The sequence below is a fragment of the Mytilus trossulus genome, chromosome 1, assembly GCF_036588685.1.
Source record: "Mytilus trossulus isolate FHL-02 chromosome 1, PNRI_Mtr1.1.1.hap1, whole genome shotgun sequence".
Classification (NCBI taxonomy): domain Eukaryota; kingdom Metazoa; phylum Mollusca; class Bivalvia; order Mytilida; family Mytilidae; genus Mytilus; species Mytilus trossulus.
Window position 1 is genome coordinate 5,346,008 of NC_086373.1, and position 20,676 is coordinate 5,366,683.

The 20,676-nt window shown below is 35.0% G+C and overlaps 1 protein-coding gene and 1 long non-coding RNA gene across 2 annotated transcripts; both read left to right on the forward strand.

Annotated features, from left to right (window-relative positions):
* The first annotated feature begins 422 nt into the window (after nt 1–422).
* LOC134712893 (uncharacterized) lies at nt 423–20,656 on the forward strand. The gene is made up of 2 exons (XR_010106332.1): nt 423–479; nt 20,530–20,656. It is a non-coding gene; the product is annotated as an uncharacterized LOC134712893 (long non-coding RNA).
* LOC134706417 (uncharacterized) lies at nt 7,012–14,079 on the forward strand. Its single transcript, XM_063565338.1, has 2 exons — nt 7,012–7,183; nt 13,011–14,079. The coding sequence occupies exon 2, from the start codon at nt 13,011–13,013 to the stop codon at nt 13,785–13,787; it is 777 nt and encodes a 258-aa protein (XP_063421408.1). The 5' UTR covers nt 7,012–7,183; the 3' UTR covers nt 13,788–14,079.
* Nucleotides 20,657–20,676: the final 20 nt, after the last annotated feature.

The window sequence follows — 20,676 nt, forward strand, 5'->3', positions numbered from 1 at the left end:
ACATAGACTGCTTATCTATTCAAGAGGGACATTTAAATTCATAAGTTAAAATAAAACTGACAACGCTATGGCTAAAAATGAAAAATAGAGAACAACAAACTAACAAATAGTAGTACACAAGCACAACATAGAAAACTAAAGCCTGTGCAACAACAACCACACAAAAATTTAGGCGTGATATCAGGTGCTCCGGAAGGGTAAAATAGTCTACTGAATTGAGTTTAACCTGATAATTCAACTATACGATTGAGCTACTCGGCCACATCAGCCATGCTTTTTATGACGAGGAGTTATAGTGCGACAGCAACCCTGCAATCATTATAGAATAAAAGCTTTATTTATTGTAAAATGATGTTCTTTGATGATTATTTTAAAAATAAGAACCATCAAAAAACATTTAAACACTTTTAAAATTTTAATTGCAGTGTATATGAAGCAGTTACACAGAATGAAGCTTTGCAAATAGATTCAAATACACAGTAAGTTTTGGTTTTATGCACAGTTTATCTCTACGGTTTTCCCAAAATAGTTTATAGACTAGTTGTAGAGTTCGATCTAATTTCAACCTTAAAAAAAACGAAAACAGATACCAGTAATCTGTATTTTTTGTGTTATGACCGAAGCAACTCTCATCAAATTAGTTATTATGACGTCAATCTATAAACACGTACTCTTTCGTAAGTTGGATAAAATGTTGAGTTGAAGCGATTCATGAACGTGTATTAGGGTTAAAAACATGTCCTCAAAAGATTTTACCTGATACAGGTATGGTAATCTTTTACTAGGTGTAAAATCTTTAGTATTTGGAACAATTTAAAGTTTCGTAAACACTTAATGTAGTATTATACCCATATACATGATAACCCATGTCAACAACGAAGTGCTGACTACTGAACTACTCGGTGTGGTAACCTCTACCATTAATGACGTCGACCATGTGTTTGTAAATAAATCCATCATATATACAAGGCTTAAATTTTTGTACATTAGACACACGTTTCTCGCCTTCAAAAGACTCATCATTGAAAAGTTTAATAACAAAAAATACCGAACTCAGAGAAAAATTCGAGACAGAATTTCCTACACAAATTGCAAAATCAAAACCTCAAACCATCAAACGAACGTCAATGTCCTTATAGTTAGGGAGAGCTTTGGTGTGACATTGGTCATGTTTAACCCCGCCACATTCTGTATGTACCTGCCCCGGAGTCTTTAATTCGTTGTCTGTTGTTATCAATGATGTTTATAATTCGTTTAATTTTTTTTTCGTTTAAATTCAACGGATTTGAAAAATCCGCATACTTTATTTTGTAATGAAATTGAGAATGGAAATTAATAGATATACACAGTCTCGCAACGGTAGTAAATAAAGGCAACAGTAGTATACCGCTGTTTGACATGTGACATGCGTTAGATTAAATGTCCCATGATAAAAGAGTTACATGTACTTAGAACCTAATTTCGCTTTGCAATTCTTTTCCAGTAAAAATTTCTGACCTGATCGAATATGCGGTATTTTTCCTAAAGCTGACCATGGTGTTTCAACCTTCCTTTATAATTTAAAATTAAAGTGTACTCGTTCTGACAACAACCATTCGTAGTGCATGTTTCTTTTTTTGGACAAACAGGATACATGTAAAATAACATCAGTACTTTGATTTAGTTATTACTGTATAAGAGTACTATTGTTTAAATATATGCACATACACAATTTTAAATAAAATGGCGTGAACTAGTTTGTCGACATCAGGTCAAGGAATTTCATTAAAAAAAATATTTCAGAATTTAGGTGGTACCCAACACCTTCACTTAGATTAATTTGGCTTGTTTATTTTTCATAAAATTTTGGCAAAGTATTTACTAAGTAGACCCTTTGACAAAAAAAAATCAAAAATTCCAAATTTTTGAACCAACCAATTTATCAGAAAAATTACACTGGTTATATAGCAGTTTGACAATCACTAATTTTGATCATTGAGAAGCTTTATATTCCCTTAACAACGCAACGTAATTAAATAGTTATCAAAAGTACCAGGATTATAATTTCATACGCCAGACGCGCGTTTCGTCTACATAAGACTCATCAGTGACGCTCAGATCAAAATAGTGAAAAAGCCAAAACATATACAAAGTTGAAGAGCATTGAGGACCAAAAATTCCAAAAAGTTGTGCCAAATACGGCTAAGGTAATCTACTCCTGGGGTAAGAAAATCCTTAGTTTTTCGAAAAGTTCAAAGTTTTGTAAACAGAAAATTTATAAAAATGACCATATAATTGATATTCATGTCAACACCGAAGTGTTGACTACTGGGCTGGTGATACCCTCGGGGACGAAACGTCCACCAGCAGTGGCATCGACCCAGTGGTGTAAATAGTTATCAAAAGTACCAGGATTATAATTTCATACGCCAGACGCGCGTTTCGTCTTCATAAGACTCATCAGTGACGCTCAGATCAAAATTGAGCTGATTTTCCAGAGTTATCTCTCTGTAGTGTTAGGTACCACCTTAAATGTCGACAATTTTTGCTTTATTCATATGAAAATATTTTAGGTTTTTGTCACTTTTCGTTGTATTAAAAAAAACATTTTTCTGATTAATTAGGTTCATTTGTCAAACTTTTCAACACTTATTTCTGAAATTCAAACTATTTTTAAATATAATTTAAGATACCTTTTACTTTTCAAAATATCTCAACCGTTTATATGTCATTTTTTGCTTCATTGTTACATATTTGTATGGAATTTTTAGCTATCTATAACACCAAGTTAAATGCACGTTTTTTTCTTCTTAAGAAAGTGCATGTAGCAAGTCGGGAATATGACAGTTTTCCATTTGTTTGATGTGTTTGAGCTTTTGATTTTCCCATTTGATTAGGGACATCCCGTTTTGAGTTTATTTTTGTGATCTTACTTTTTTTTTGTACGCAAGACCCAGTTTTCAAACGAAGCCAATATTACTATGCCCGGTAAATATAGAAGTGCATATGCTAAATTTAGAGCAGGTGTTGCTCCGATTAAAATTGAAACTGGCAGATATGAAGGTATAGATGTAAATGAAAGGTTCTGTTTTAATTGTAAGAAAAATTATTTGAATATAATTGAAGATGAAAAACATGTTTTATTAGAATGCCCAGAATATGCAGATCTGCGAACGATATTTTTTAACAGTGTATGTAATATAGAAAGTAGTTTTAGTAATTTAAGTAATGAAGAAAAGTTTTTATTTATGTTTTATGATGATATAGTTTGTTATTTTACAGCCAAAATCTGCCATGAAGTACTTTTTAAGAGAAAGTGTATTTTATACTCGTAATAAGTTATTATAATGTTATTTGTTTTCCTTTGTATAAGTGTTTTAATAGTATGTTGTTTTATGCTAAGATATATTGATATATGTAATAGATGTAATAAAAATGTATTTTAATCTTTGTTTTTACAGTCTCTCATAACTCTTTTCACAGTGGCTCATTTATAAATTGTTAATATTATATTGTGTTGTATATCAAATGTTTTAAAGAGGTGAGACTCTAATAAATTATTTGTTGTTGTTATTGTTGTTGTATAAAAACTTCTAAGAAAAGAATGTACAAAATAAAGAACATCAAGAAATATTTTGAAATATGTGTCGCAAAATGAAATTTATAGAAAATTTCGGATATATTTTTTAAGCTTTTTTATTTCTTTCGTTTTATCCATGGGCTATTATTTGCCTCTGGTTCGGAATAACGACTAAGTATATTAAGTATTTTTTTCATGTTTGCTCTGTCTTAAAGCCATATAAAACGAGTGACTGTGGAAAATAATGCTTATCCAATTCTTAAACCATTGAATGTATATATCATAAACGTAGTCTCATGTGGACGATTTTATCATTTCTTACTCAAACATATCGTATAAATAAAGGCAACAGTAGTATACCGCTGTTCAAAACTCATAAATCCATGGACAAAAACAAAATCGGGGTAACAAACTTAAACTGAAGGAATAAAATTGGGAATAATAATGGAGGAAACCCATTTAATATAAGAGGAGAACAACGACACAACATTAAAATGAAACACACACAGAAACGGACTAAGCATTAGACAAAATCTTATGAAAATAACAAATATAACATCAAAACCAAATACACGAATTTGGGATAGATAAGTACCGCGACACGTCTTATAGTAATGTGAATTCACGCTCAAAAATAAAAGAAAACAAACGACGCAACATAAACACAACGTTAAAATATAACACACACAGAAACGAACTATAATATAACAAAGTCCATATTTCTGACTTGGTACAGGACATTTTAAAGGAAAAAAATGTGGGTTGAACCTGGTTTTGTTGTAGCATAGTCAGTGGATTAAATAATTTTATTACGAAATAACAAAGTCAAGAAAGATACTAAAATTAAAGTTCAAATGTTCGAATGTTCACAAACTGTCTTTAAAGTTGAATTGTTTAAATGTTCAATAAATTGTCACACGGGCACGTGATCGTATAGTGGTATAATTGTTCAGTCCTGATAGAATACGTTTGAATATAAAGCGCATGAGTTCCAGCCTACCCACGAGGGGGAAAACCTTGACGGAATCTCCGGTACCAATAGCTTGTACCAATCTGTCCTCCTTTAAATCCAAAGCTGGATCTTATATAGTCCGGTTGTCCATAAACATTGGCCCATAGCTAATGACCGGTTACGTATTAGTCTGAATGTTAAATAATTCTAGTCTATGGTTAATTGTCAAACTATGAAATTAACCCCTGAAGGATACATGTTATTTCACAGTAGACATGGTCATTTATTGGCTGCCGGATATATGTCTATAATATTTGAACAGATCGTTATTAAGTTCCAAAGCGTACATGATTGTCATTGAATTGTTTAATTCCTTTTTAATAAATTTCCTAATTAATACTCCTTGATAATTAATAATATGGAACACCATGCAATTGTGTAACATAATCCCTTACCTCGCAATAAGAACGAAAGTTCGGAAAATACGATAATCCTTCTTCATTTATGCTATTATACATCCAGTAGTTCCATTGTTAAGTTTTGGGTAACCATCACCACATATATAGTTCATAAAATTCGGCAAGTCCAACATCTGAATATAATAAGTTCATTACATTCACCAAGTCCGATAGCTGGATATATTTACACATAGTTCATTTGAATCATTATTTGAATTAGTTAAATAGTTCGATATACATGTACATAGTTCATGTTTTATTTCCGTCACCATCATAGTATAAAGTTCATCAACTGCTGGAAAGGGCGCACATCTTTGAACAAGTGTCGTCATCATCATCTCCATTATGTAGTATTTTACGCATCTAGCTGGTTGGTTCGTCCTTCTTAAGAGGCTGTTAACATCACCTTAACATCGGCATTCGGTTAAGTTTTGTCCTTGACCAATGGCGCGGAGGAAGACATCTCTCTGTTGTCAGTAGCATCTATTCCAACCAATTGCGAAGACACCATTTGTTTTTACACAATTGTTCGTGGCATTAGAACCAGAACTCACAACATTCTTTTTGGCTAACCAAGATATATTTTTAATTAATTAACAGTACAAAAATATGGCTATTCCAATGAAGATCGCACCTAAACCCCACTGATAAACTTATCTCAATTGGAAAAAAAAAAAATTGTTTACTTCTCCTTATTTCTTTTTTATTTCATTTTTTTTTTCATCTATCAGATTATTGATAGTTTGTTCACTCGTCTTGAGTTCGCAGGATTGTCCGAGCCTAGCAATATTTTGTAAAACAATTTCTATATATAAATCAATACCTTCTTTTTTTTTTTTTAATTATCCGTCAAAACAAAAAATAAATAAAGGAGGGAATCTGTCGTATGCAACTTCTACAAGTTTAAAAAATCCTACATAATAAAAACAAAAATATATGTATTTACACAAGACGTAAAAAAAAGCATTAATTTACATTAAAAAAAAAGTTCAATTCGATCATGTTATATAACCCCTACACCTACATGTACATGATACCTATAACAAACAAAATATATACTAAAAATTAAACTGTCAATTGTTCTTTAACAATTGAGGGGTCTTTCCTTTTGTAATGTAAAATACATGTTCCAATAGACGTAGAATGTATTGAAAAGCTTTAAAACACACTGAAAATCCTTTAAATGAGGTTAAAAACACTATGACCTTGACCTTTGACCTTTTGACCTTTGTCAAGGTCATTAGTCCCCAATGTCATTGCCGAAGACTCCATGGGTCTAGGACCTTTTTTTAAAGTAAAAGATGATTTTGTCTTTCAAGAAACCTAAACTAGGTGTTATGCCCCTTAAAAAAATGTCAAATCTCTTTGGTCAAAATGTAACAAAGTTGCGCCGTAATGACTTAAACATTTTCCACTATTCAAAACTTCTTTAAGTATAATAGTTTCTGAGATTATCCCATAACAAGGTGGTAGGTCAAAGGTCAAGGTCAACATACAAATTTGACCTTGAGGTATTTTTCAAAGATACATGAATTGATGATGAATGGTGAAGATCCTAGGTGTCTACGACTTACGGTTTCTGAGTTTTGGTGGTCAACCGACACCGGTTAATTTTCATAGGGCATAACCCTACTAATGAGTTGTTGAATCTTTTCGATCCAAATGTAACGAAGACCGGGGTCTGGTCCTGAATAAATTTCACCCTTTGTTTTTTTTCTACCTATTACTGTTACGGTGTTGGAACGATAACAAGGTTTTTGGGTTTCGGAGGGATTACTCCGAACCGACAAAATATTGTGATGAATTTGCAAACTTACCTAGTTCTTGCTTATTTTATAATCCGATTGTAAAGTCCAACAGAAAGAAATATCATTCATTCCCTTCATTTATTTACACATTGTTTTACTTTCACTTTCGATTTGTTTACATTTTACTGGGTGAGTAGTAATTGTTTTGGGGTCAGGAATTGACCTATAAATCCGGAATTCTCACGATCATGATCAGTTGTTACAAAGTATATAACCGTCACAATAGTGCTTTGTTATATCATATATGCTTAGGTGTTGTAAAACGTTTTAGTGATCAAGTCGTTTTTGGAATAGTCTATTGTATGGACGAGTCTACAATTTACTATATATACCAAGGTTTTCACAGTTCACATTGTTCTGGGTTTAGAATTCAAGCCGAGCAGTTGGATACAAGAGAAGAAGAAAGGTGAGATTAATCTATAGTTCTGAATAAGAATTATAAGCAGTGGTCCTGAATAAGGAGCCAATTGATTAATTCAGTATTGCTGCTGAAGAAGCAGTGGCTTCAGAAAGAAGCATTGGCGGTATACAAAATAAAGCATTTCCAGTGGTCCTGAGTAAGGAGCCAAGTGATTAAATAAGTATAGCTGCTGAAGAAGCAGTGGCTGCAGAGAGAGGCATTGAATAAGAGCAAAGAAGTGACCAAACAGTCCAACACACGCACTGGTCCAAATAAAGTAGATATAAAGCAGTGGCTACAAGTAAAGCACTGGCTCAGTATATTAATAATTCGTTGCTTTTAGAAAGTTAGAAAGCACTGGCTAAGCAAAAGTATATCAATATATTAAATCATCCTTGGCATTTATCGTCTGATACCCAAAGCCTACCTAATTTTGACGCCCAACACCAATAAAGGGAATATTCAGTTGATAAAATAACGCTACCAATTCTTGAGCCTTGACTGTATCCAGAGAAACGACTCTGGTACGAAACCCAGAGTTACGCAGTTGCGTACCCCCGGTACGTGACATATTTTTGGTGGCAGCGGTGGGATACAGCAAGGCTCTGGATATATTTTAAATCAAATATTAAAAATGGACAAGTATAATGAGTTAGGGCAACAAATAAGTTTGTTAGAAGAAGAATTAAGCGATAGAATGCAGACTTTAATGAGCCAGGGACCAAGTGCAAATTTATATTCTACCCCAAAAATCCCAGTAAAAGATTTAAGTGACTCTGGTATAATTCAAACGCGTCACGGCGATTTCATGCAAGATACGCATGGTGCCAGTATCGGTACAGATCGGAATGTTCCAACACCCGAAGTGCCGCGTTTATATGGGCCATTTACCACTATAAAGACGGACGACAAAGGAGCGCGGCCAAAAGAACAGACAACGCAGAAAACACACACCACAAAGAAAGAAGCAGGAACCGAAGCAATGCCGATGCCAGATGTATCACCGATACTGAGAGAAGAATTACGCCAACACAAGCCAGTCCGCAACACTAATTCCGCTGACAAACATAGCCACGGGAAGACACGGCGTGAAATTAAGCTTGCCAACTATGATGGAACGAGTGAATGGAGCGATTTTAAGTCACATTTTGATGCCTGTGCGGTGATCAACAACTGGGATGACCAAGAGAAGGGTCTGTACCTTGCAACAGCTTTAAGAGGACAAGCACAGGGAGTGTTTAGTGATCTACCTTCTGAGAAAAGAATGGATTATACTACCTTAATAAAAGCATTGCAAGAAAGATTTTCGCCTCCAAACCAGACTGAGTTGTACCGAGTACAATTGAAAGAAAGAAGACAAAAAGCTAGTGAAAGTTTGCCGGAGCTTGGTCAGGCCATAAGAAGATTGGTAAACAAGGCTTATCCTAACGCACCAAGCGAGGTTAGAGAAACTTTAGCAAGGGAACAATTTTTAGATTCTCTTGTGGATTCAGAGATGAGAATAAGGATAAAACAATCTAGGCCGGAAAACCTCAATCAAACAATATGTCTTGCCGTAGAATTAGAAGCTTTTTACAAGGCTGAAAGAAAATACGACACTGGCAGAGGTCATTTGCGCGCCACATGCACTGAACCAAATGAGTCTTACGATAAAATGGCAAAAATGATGGAAGACTTTTCAACAAAAATTGAATCCCTCCAAAAGGACCTTGATAATTTTAAAAGCGATATGACAAGGAAAGACTCCGATATCAATATGCCTGGATGGAAAGACAAGATACAGTGCTACAATTGTGGAAGATTTGGACATTTTAGAAATGAATGTAGAGCTCCTAAGAAGCCTTACAATGGAAGCAATGGTAGGGGAAACGGAGCAGTGCGGCCTTTACACTACAACAGTCGACACAGGCGAATGGAAAGAAGAAAAATTAACGTGGGAACAGATGCTTCAAACATGGAAGCTGGTGCGTACATTGACGTCGCCGTTCATAACCAGCCTACCAAGTTTTTAATAGACACTGGTGCCACGGTTACTTTAGTTTCGCACGCTTTGTTTTACAGAATACAGAAAAAGGAACGACCGGAACTTGAACCAATAACCCAAGTCATTATTTCAGCAAATGGAACAGAGCTGAGCATAGCTGGTAAGGGAATGTTCTGTATAGAGATTGGACAAGACAAGTTTATAGTCGAAGCTTTGGTTGCCGACATATCTATTGACGGGATACTGGGTTTAGATTTTATGAAAAAGAATAATTGTAAAATAGATTTACAACAGGAAACCCTTCAATGCAAAAGTAACACATATCCTATGGCGTTTTCTGGCAAAATAGGCTGTTACAGAATTTCAGCCGCAGAGGATATAAGTATACCACCAGGAACAGAAGCTTTTGCACGTGGTAGGATTAATGACTATGATACGTTAACCAGTAAACTGCAGATAGGCATTATTGAGCCATGCGAGAAGTTTGTGAAAAGGGACAACGCTTTACTGGCAAAGACCTTGGTTGAAGCACGAGAACATGTGCCAATTAGATTGCTAAATGTTTCAAATAATGTAACAACAATACGAGCCGGAACCATTGTTGGAGAAATAAGTCCAGTAGAAGATGTAATCACCATGACTGAAAACACCAGAAAAGAACACAAAAATCCAAAACTAGACAACGAACTGCAGAAGCTGGTCAATGAAGCAAGTTCCCATTTGACCGAGAAGCAGAGACATCAAGTTACTAACTGTTTACAGCAATACAAGTCGCTGTTTGCGTTGTCCGATAACGATCTCGGATGTACTAGTATTGTACGCCATCGCATCAACACCGGAACAAATTATCCTGTCAAACAACCACCTCGGCGGACACCGGTAGCCATGCGCGATGAAATTGACAAACATATTGACGATATGTTAGAACGAGGCGTGATCGAGCCGTCTGAAGGGCCATGGTCATCAGGGATTGTACTTGTTAAAAAGAAGGACGGGTCGACTCGTTTCTGTGTCGATTATCGTCGACTCAATGACCTTACGGTAAAAGACGCGTATCCGTTACCTCGAATAGACGATTCATTGGAGCAGCTAGCTGGCAACACGTGGTTCTCAACTTTAGACCTTTGCTCAGGTTATTGGCAGGTAGAGGTAGAAGATAGTGACCGCCCTAAAACTGCGTTCGCGACACGGCGTGGACTTTTCCAATTTCGTAAAATGCCGTTTGGACTTGCATGTGCGCCGGCAACATTTGAGCGATTAATGGAAAGAGTTATGGCTGGACTACAGTGGAACATTTGCTTGGTGTATTTGGATGACATAATTGTAGTCGGCAGAAATTTTGAAGAGATGTTAACTAATTTGCGACAAGTTTTTGATAGATTGATTGATGCCGGGTTAAAGTTAAAACCCAAAAAGTGTTCGTTGTTCGCAAAATCAGTGTCCTTCCTTGGACATGTAATAAGTGAGGATGGTGTCGCCACGGATCCACAAAAGGTGGAGGTTATTAAGCAATGGTCAGAACCGAAAGATGTAAGCGAGTTGCGATCTTTTCTCGGCCTGTGCGGATATTATAGGAGATACATAGAAAATTTTGCAGGCATTGCAAAATGTTTGCACAAATTAACAGAAAAGGGTCGCGAATACTTGTGGACAGAGGAGTGTCAAGATGCGTTTCAGACATTGAAATCCAAGCTCCTCGAGGCGCCAATACTCTCACATCCAGATTTTTCGAGACCTTTTATACTTGATACGGACGCAAGTCAGTCTGCAATTGGAGCAGTCCTGTCCCAGGAAATAGACGGAAAAGAAACGGTTATTGCTTATGGTAGCCGTACACTTTCGAAGACCGAGCGTAAATATTGCGTCACTCGAAAAGAGTTACTCGCCGTAGTTCATTTTGTTAAGCATTTTAGGCATTTTCTGTATGGAAGAACGTTTGTTGTCAGAACTGACCATAGCTCTCTGCAGTGGTTAATGAATTTTAAGAACGCAGAAGGACAGCTTGCGAGATGGCTGGAAGTCCTTAGTTCGTATAACATGAAAATTAAGGAAATCAACACAGAAATGCTGATGCACTTAGCAGAATGCCATGTAAACAATGTGGCTTCGAACAAGACTGGGAGAAGAAACTAGTACGTGTTAATGTTGTTACACAAGCACCACCTATAGAGGTGAACGAATCAGCTATCTGTACAAATGATGGGAGTGATGAAAATAAGACGCTGTTCGTGCTACAACAAGAGGATGAAAACATATCATTGATAAAGAGTTGGGTATTAAATGGCAAGAAGCCGCTTTTCAAAGAAATTGGGGAATGTAATTATGCAGTTAAGAGTTTATGGTCGCAATACGAAACATTGAAAGTTGATAACGGTTTATTGTGCAAGGAGCAAAGCACGGGAGGCAAACTACGCGTCATCGTACCCATGAAAGAAAGGCGCGTCGTTTTACAGCAATGCCATGACAATAAGACATCGGGACATCTTGGGATAAGAAAAACATTAGGAAGATTAAAAGACAGGTTTTATTGGCCTGGAATGCGTCGTGATGTGGTGGCCTACATAACAGGATGTGAGACTTGTGTAAGAAGGAAAGGCCCACAAAAACGAAAGAGAGCGCCAATGCAGATTCAAAGGTCAGGCTTCCCTATGGAAAGGATAGCCGTCGACATTTTTGGCGAGTTGCCAAAAACCGCCAACAACAATAAATATATACTGGTGATAGCTGATTACTATACAAAATGGACAGAAAGCTTTCCCATGGAGAACATGGAAGCATCGACGGTTGCAAATATCATAGTAACAGAAATCATTTGCAGATTCGGGGTACCTACACTGATTCATTCAGATCAAGGAAGGCAGTTTGAGAGTGAGCTTTTCTCTGAAATGTGTAACCTCCTACAAATCAGCAAAACCCGTACAACCCCATATCACCCACAATCCGATGGTATGGTTGAGAGGTTCAACAGTACTCTAGTAAAAATGCTAAGTGCGTACGTGGACGAGCATCACACAAACTGGGATCAGCTTCTACCTTATGTGATGATGGCTTACAGAACAGCTGTACACGAAACAACCGGCAGCACTCCGAACCGTATGATGATGGGAAGAGAAGTAGCTACTCCTGTAGATATTATGTACGAACTCCCAAGGGAAGTGAAGTCTATTCCAGCTAACAAGTGGGTATGGGAGTTACAGGAAAGAATGGAAGACGCCCACCAGTTTGTACAGAATCATGTTAACAGAGAAATGCTTCGGCAGAAGCAATATCATGACAAACATTTAAGTTGGAATAAATTTAATAAAAATGATAAAGTGTTTGTTTTCTTTCCTGTTCGTAAGCTTGGCCAATCCCCTAAGTTTACAAGTTATTGGCGGGGGTCCCTTTAAAGTGTTAAAACAATACTCAGAGGTAACATACCTAGTTAATTGTGGCAGAAAGGGTCGACCACAGGTAATACATGTTGATCGCATGAGACATTGCAAGGATCAACGTTTGTTAGGTGAACCATTACTAGGTGAGCGTTTACAAGGGCTCATGCCGTCAAATCAGGTATCCGAAATGAACGAAAGTGCCCCAATTGAATTTGATTTTGAGAATAGATATGAGACCATTGAACAAGACGAACACATTAATTTACCAAGATTAAGACGGGAAAGGAAGCCTCCCACTTGGTTAAATGATTATGTTCAAGATTAAAGTAAAAGAAAATAGAAATAAAAATAGAAAAAAAAAAAAAAGAAAAAGAAAATATGAATGAATGAAACGTGTGTAGAAAGTATAACTGTACATAACACTTAATTTTGTATATACATGTATATATTTACAATGAGTTCTCTTATATTACAGATGGCTAACACAAAGAAGACACCACGGGAAAGATGGAGGTGCCCTGTTTGCCAAGTACGGTTCCAAACAGAGAAGGAGTTGGAGGATCATGTTATAGCCTGTGCAAAGAGAAGGTCTTCAGAAGAAGAGTACTTGTGTGATCTGTGTCCTTACGCAACAAGCAGGAAGAGTGACTTCACAAGGCACCAGAGGAGGAGACATGCAGCATCCTTGTCAGCCATAGATGATACCGATAGTGAATGGGAGAAACAAAACCCAGGCACACTATCGGATGTCCTTGGAGAGCCTACAAACAAGAAAGGCACAACAAGTAAATCAGTGATGGTTACAGGATCGCTTATCAAAGGCAGAGTAGTTAGGAAAAGCACGTCTCCTCTACCAGTGGCTACTTCTTCAAAGAAGAGATTATTAGAAACCCTTAAGAGTTCATTAGGACCACAGCCAATAGCCAAGAGATTTACATTGCCAAGGTTGCCAACCACAACCGCAACTGTAGTGGTACCTCCAGTCCCAAACTCGTTTCTGATACCGAGAATGATGGATACTGATTCCGATGACAGTTCCGTGTCAAACCCATCACCACCGTTGTTCTCGTCCTCACCTATGGACTTAAGAACTGTTACGACAACTACGACTGGAACCATCCCAAGCCTTGTGCCAGCACAGGTTGTCAGGCCAGTAGTTATTCCTGGATTGATGCTGGTTGAAAGAAGAGTGGTTAGAAGATATAAGAAAAACGGAAAAGATGTGGAGGAAACTGAAATCTGGAAAAGATGAAGTGACAGGTGACAGAACTAAGCATACAAATACCATAGCCAGGAAGGCTTGACTGAATTATTCAGTGATCAGTCCGACGGGATGCGTTTTCTGATTGCTCTATCGTGTGATTTATTTACAAGTGAGTGTTCGCGAAGAACAGACAATACAGATATTTAGTTACTTGTTAAAGGAAAAAGATTTCCAAGAAATTATGAAAACTTTTGTGTTTTATTGTTTATATATAATGCCTTGTTTCTTTGAATATATAACAATGATGTCCGTCGGATGGGGACGTTAAATCCGAGGCCCCGTGTTCAAGGAGTACCACGCTTTGTGCACGTAAAAGATCCCTCTCAACAAGCTCTTTGAGTGGTCCATAAGTGGCCGGTTGTTAGGCAAAATTATTTGATACATGTTTTGGCTTTGTGATGTTTTCGGTGGTTTTCAAATTTGCTATTTGGCTTGTTGGTTTTCATGGTCAAAATTACTTGTTCAAAAATCTGTCAGCATGCATATTTGAAATACAGATGGAAAATGATTTAAGGGTTCTTAGGATAAAGTTAACCTCTAAAGTTGATGCCCATGTTAAGTAATAGTAAACACTTGAGTGGGAATCTTGTCATGTCGGGTAGATTATACATTTACGAGTTGTTCTAATGGTTAGTTACTGAATAAGTAACAGTTGTTTTAGTGATTAGTTACTGAAGAAGTAACAGTTGTTTAATGATATTTAGAATTGTGGTTTTTGAATGACATGGCTCGAGGCAATACACGAATAGAGTTTGGGACTGAAAAATGTCCACTTGATGTAGATGTGTCAATTTATTTTGGTAAATGCCGGGACGCATTTCTTGGAGGCGTGGGTAATGTGATGAATTTGCAAACTTACCTAGTTCTTGCTTATTTTATAATCCGATTGTAAAGTCCAACAGAAAGAAATATCATTCATTCCCTTCATTTATTTACACATTGTTTTACTTTCACTTTCGATTTGTTTACATTTTACTGGGTGAGTAGTAATTGTTTTGGGGTCAGGAATTGACCTATAAATCCGGAATTCTCACGATCATGATCAGTTGTTACAAAGTATATAACCGTCACAATAGTGCTTTGTTATATCATATATGCTTAGGTGTTGTAAAACGTTTTAGTGATCAAGTCGTTTTTGGAATAGTCTATTGTATGGACGAGTCTACAATTTACTATATATACCAAGGTTTTCACAGTTCACATTGTTCTGGGTTTAGAATTCAAGCCGAGCAGTTGGATACAAGAGAAGAAGAAAGGTGAGATTAATCTATAGTTCTGAATAAGAATTATAAGCAGTGGTCCTGAATAAGGAGCCAATTGATTAATTCAGTATTGCTGCTGAAGAAGCAGTGGCTTCAGAAAGAAGCATTGGCGGTATACAAAATAAAGCATTTCCAGTGGTCCTGAGTAAGGAGCCAAGTGATTAAATAAGTATAGCTGCTGAAGAAGCAGTGGCTGCAGAGAGAGGCATTGAATAAGAGCAAAGAAGTGACCAAACAGTCCAACACACGCACTGGTCCAAATAAAGTAGATATAAAGCAGTGGCTACAAGTAAAGCACTGGCTCAGTATATTAATAATTCGTTGCTTTTAGAAAGTTAGAAAGCACTGGCTAAGCAAAAGTATATCAATATATTAAATCATCCTTGGCATTTATCGTCTGATACCCAAAGCCTACCTAATTTTGACGCCCAACACCAATAAAGGGAATATTCAGTTGATAAAATAACGCTACCAATTCTTGAGCCTTGACTGTATCCAGAGAAACGACTCTGGTACGAAACCCAGAGTTACGCAGTTGCGTACCCCCGGTACGTGACAATATTTCGACTCACAGGGTGAGTTCAGGATAGGTAGTCATGACACCGATAAAAAGTGTGAATATGAAAGCGACACGTCTTACGGTTAATGCGGATAAATTTGTCAAAGTTTGGCGGAAGAATAATAATAATAAACAGAAGAAATACAGTAAGGTCTTCCCCTTTTGTAAAAGGAAAGACCTTAAGGTTTATGTACCCTTCTGTAGCCATTTTTGTACGAACTTTTCAAACTTCAATTGTATCAAAACTACAGATATAATGAAAAATAGAGATAGACCATTTTGTACATATTCCAAGGGGAAACTTGATGCAAAGCATTATTTGTTACTGTTCCATTGCATTTTATAGAAAAAGAGGACTTTGTGGCAAATAAATCAAGATTTTTATAGAAAATCCACAGCCTTTATCCTTGCACTCTCATATTTGGCAATTGGATGACTGATAGATATCGGATTATTGCATGCAGTGCTAGCATTGATTTCCTTAAAACAAGTTTATAAATGTAGTTATTGGTTAAAACAAATGTAAATATGGCCAAAATCAAGTACACCTTTAAGGGTGCGCTCGACTTTAGTGACCCAGCACGAGGTGTTTTGGAATTCACAGGTTGCTTAGAACTTTTTGTAAAAAATAAACACTAGCACATCATAGAAAATCAAGTGAGTAATTTATGTTTCAAATTTTATAACAAAAATCTCTGTATTAAAGGCTGTGGATTTTCTGTAAAAATCTTGATTTACTTGCCACAAAGTCCTCTTTTTCTATAAAATGCAATGCAACAGTAAAAAATAATGCTTTGCATCAAGTTTCCCCTTGGAATATGCACTAAATGGCCTATCTTTATTATTCATTATATCTGTAGTTTTGATACAATTGAGGTTTGAAAAATTCGTACAAAAATGGCTACAGAAGGGTACATAAACCTTAATTATATGTGTTACTTTGTTTCCAATTGTAATACTTTTACAGTTTGAAATTGTGTTTCATTAATTAATCTTAACGTTAAATATAGACCTCAAATTTATCTCCTTAAAAACAAAACGTTTAAGATTCCATTAATAAAATTTTAACTACCTTTTGCGCAATTTGTTACTGACTCTACATTTCATATTTGACAACAAAAACACCTTATTGCGAAAAAAATGTCTTTCTCTGAAATGTATTACATTTTTCTAAAATAAGTATATAGTTTTCTTATCATACTATTTCCTTTCTTTTTTATATATCTATTTTTCATTTGTTTTAAAATTTCAAACCTACTGCCTATCCTATTTATAAATTTCAACACGACTCAGTGTTAGGGTATATGTTGAGATCTGAGTTTAAAAATATTATATACATTTAAAACTTAACAAACATCTTAAAAACTAAAATAATCAAAAAAAATCTATAACTACTTATGAACAAAACACATCGTTAATTCAATTCCTTTATAAATTATTTCCTTATTCTTATCTTAATTTCTAATAATAATCCTCATATTAAAGTTCATGAAAATTTTCAATTTTACTTCAAAGCTAGTTTTCCTTTTATATCAATTATATATTTCATTTACATTTTTGTCAATAGTTCATATGTTTCTCATTTTTTTCTTTACAAATATCAGTCTACTACAACAATACTAGTAAATCCTTAAGGGCAAACATATACATGTTTTTCTTTAATGTGCTACATTCTGAAGATACTTCTCTTAATCTATTACAATATGTAAATATGGCGTAATCTAACACCATAAAAAAAAACTTGCACCATTTAATAACTTAACATCACTTATGTTAATCATCCGAAGAAGGGGTTGGAATCTAAAATTATAGACTATTTGTTTTCTCTAAACAAATGTGAGTTAACACTATCCAACTGCGAAACCATATCGCCAATGGCTATTACACGCAAACAATGTATCCTCAAATTACCCTTAACTTCATCTACCAAAGGTTCTAAATCTACCTTAATTTACACCGGTGCACTACTAAATTTACGTAAAACATATGTTTTCTAGAATAATTGAATGTATCTTCAAAAAAATAACCCATAATATGACCAAAAACCACCATTTTAAAGATGCTAATGTATCAGACATTTTATCTTTTTACATATTTACTTTAAACGAAAAACTAGCTTCTGACTTTCTAAAAAAAAAAAAAACATTTTACCTTTTTTTTAAAAATCATTTATCCTATGATATCTATTGAATTCAATAACAGCAAGTAAAAAATACACCAAAAATAACCTTTCATTCTTATCATGAAAAAAAATGTGTATTCATAATTTTTAAATTGACCTATATATAAAGTACCTAAAAATATCTAATAACAAACATCGTGACAAACATCAGATTTTAAGCCTTTTAAAAATACGGCCTCAATCCATTTAGAATTAAAAACTTTACTTAATATGTGTGCCATCCCTTGAAAAGCCATTTCTACCTTTTGTACTGACATAGAAATATCTTGATTTTCCATTAAGAAAAATGAAAGTAACTGAGTTCTTACCTTTAATATTCCTTCGCGTTATTCTAAACAATCCAAGTCGATCGTGGTCCAACGGCATCAAATTGACTAATGTAGCATAGTCAGTGGATTAAATAATTTTATTACGAAATAACAAAGTCAAGAAAGATACTAAAATTAAAGTTCAAATGTTCGAATGTTCACAAACTGTCTTTAAAGTTGAATTGTTTAAATGTTCAATAAATTGTCACACGGGCACATGATCGTATAGTGGTATAATTGTTCAGTCCTGATAGAATACGTTTGAATATAAAGCGCATGAGTTCCAGCCTACCCACGAGGGGGAAGACCTTGACGGAATCTCCGGTACCAATAGCTTGTACCAATCTGTCCTCCTTAAAATCCAAAGCTGGATCTTATATAGTCCGGTTGTCCATAAACATTGGCCCATAGCTAATGACCGGTTACGTATTAGTCTGAATGTTAAATAATTCTAGTCTATGGTTAATTGTCAAACTATGAAATTAACCCCTGAAGGATACATGTTTGGGTCCATTAAAACGTTTAATCCCGCTGCAAATGTTTGCACCTGTCCTAAGTCAGGAATCTGATGTACAGTAGTTGTCGTTTGTTTATGTAATATATACGTGTTTCTCGTTTCTCGTTTTGTTTATATAGATTAGACCGTTGGTTTTCCCGTTTGAATGGTTTTACACTAGTTATTTTTGGGGCCCTTTATAGCTTGTTGTTCGGTGTGAGCCAAGGCTCCGTGTTGAAGGCCGTACTTTAACCTATAATGGTTTAATTTTTGAATTGTTGTTTGGATGGAGAGTTGTCTCATTGGCACTCACACCACATCTTCCTATATCTATGTTATTTCACATTAGACATGGTCATTTATTGGCTGCAGGATATATGTCTATAATATTTGAACAGATCGTTATTAAGTTCCAAAGCGTACATGATTGTCATTGAATTGTTTAATTCCTTTTTAATAAATTTCCTAATTAATACTCCTTGATAATTAATAATATGGAACACCATGCAATTGTGTAACATTGTGACATGCCAAACCTCCCTCTTTTATGGCCATGTGAAATATAACATTGAAATGACAACACAACATTACAAGAGTACAATATAAATACATAGGAGAACACAATTGACAAAGAAACACACGAATATAGATAACAAAAGGCAACAAGTTTAAAATTTCAATACGCCAGAAGTGCATTTTGTCTTACTAATGACGCACAGATACACAAGTTTGAAAGCCGAAACAAGTACAAAGTTGAACAGCATTGAGGACCAAAAATTCAAAAAGGTTTTGCCAAAAACGTCTAGGGTTTTCTGTTAAGTACCAAAACCTCCCTATAATTTAGAATAATTTATACTTTAGCAAAAAATCAATTTTATAAAATGACTATACAAAATAAATTCGTCATAGATACCAGGATTAAAATTTTATAATTACGTCAGACGCGCGTTTCGTCTTCATAAGACTCATCAGTGACGCTCGAATCAAAAAATGTTTAAAAGACCAAATAAAATACGAAGTTGAAGAGCATTGAGGACCAAAAAGTCCTAAAAGTTTTATCAGCTGGGGAGATATATATGATAAAACTAAAGTATTTACTTATTACAGGAAGCAACCGAAATACATTACATAACCCGACAAAATGCATCACAAAAAATAGACAGATCCGAATAAGTTAAAACCTCAACGCCAAGTGAAATCATATTTGAAATTGTAAAAAATTATCAAAAACAATTTACGTCACATTTGAATTTGTAAAACAGATCATCAAAAAATGAAAAATGACGCCACATTTGAATGAATAAGATAGATTTAGGATTGATTTAAGATTTTATCGGTAATTCGTATATTTTCCATTTATTTTACTGCCTAATATTTTCGAGACTCAATGTACTGGCTGTATCACTGAAAATATTAGGCAATACATTGTGTGACGTCATAATTACCAATCAACAGAATAATAGGTAGTTTTGTTTTTGATACCGACTCTATCATGTGGAATATCTCAACTCGCCCTAAGGGGCTCGTCTAGATATTCTACATGGTATAGTCAGTATCAAAACAGAAACTACCTATTATTCAATATATATTTGAACTAAATACTGATATTACATTTAATAACAATGCACAACTAAGGTAGCAATTAACTATATTATATAGGTTTGTTTTGAATCTAACTTCATACGTAAAACATCGTACATAATTATACAGAGACAACTTCTTTAAAATATGGACAAATTAAGAAATTTTCTTCAGAAAAAAGTATATGTACATAAGTATTATAATGAAAAGTAAAATCACAAAAATACCAAACTCCGATAAAAATTCAAAACGGAAAGTCCCTTATCATGTGCAGAGAACTATCTGATTGTGAACGATATATATATATATATATCAATGACTTTCCCATTATCTTATTGGGAGATTATAGCAACTGGTAAACCTGAAGATCTTCTTGCAGTCTCAAGTTCTCATTTAAATGTAATGCTAACAGCAGAGACCACTATATCAAATGCATGAATGAATGCGAGGAAATTTTCATGATTTTTTTTTAATAAAAGTAGATTAAAC

Coding starts and splice junctions, on each gene's coding strand:
- LOC134706417 (XM_063565338.1), top strand. CDS start 13,011: ATGGCTAACACAAAGAAGACACCACGGGAAAGATGGAGGTGCCCTGTT.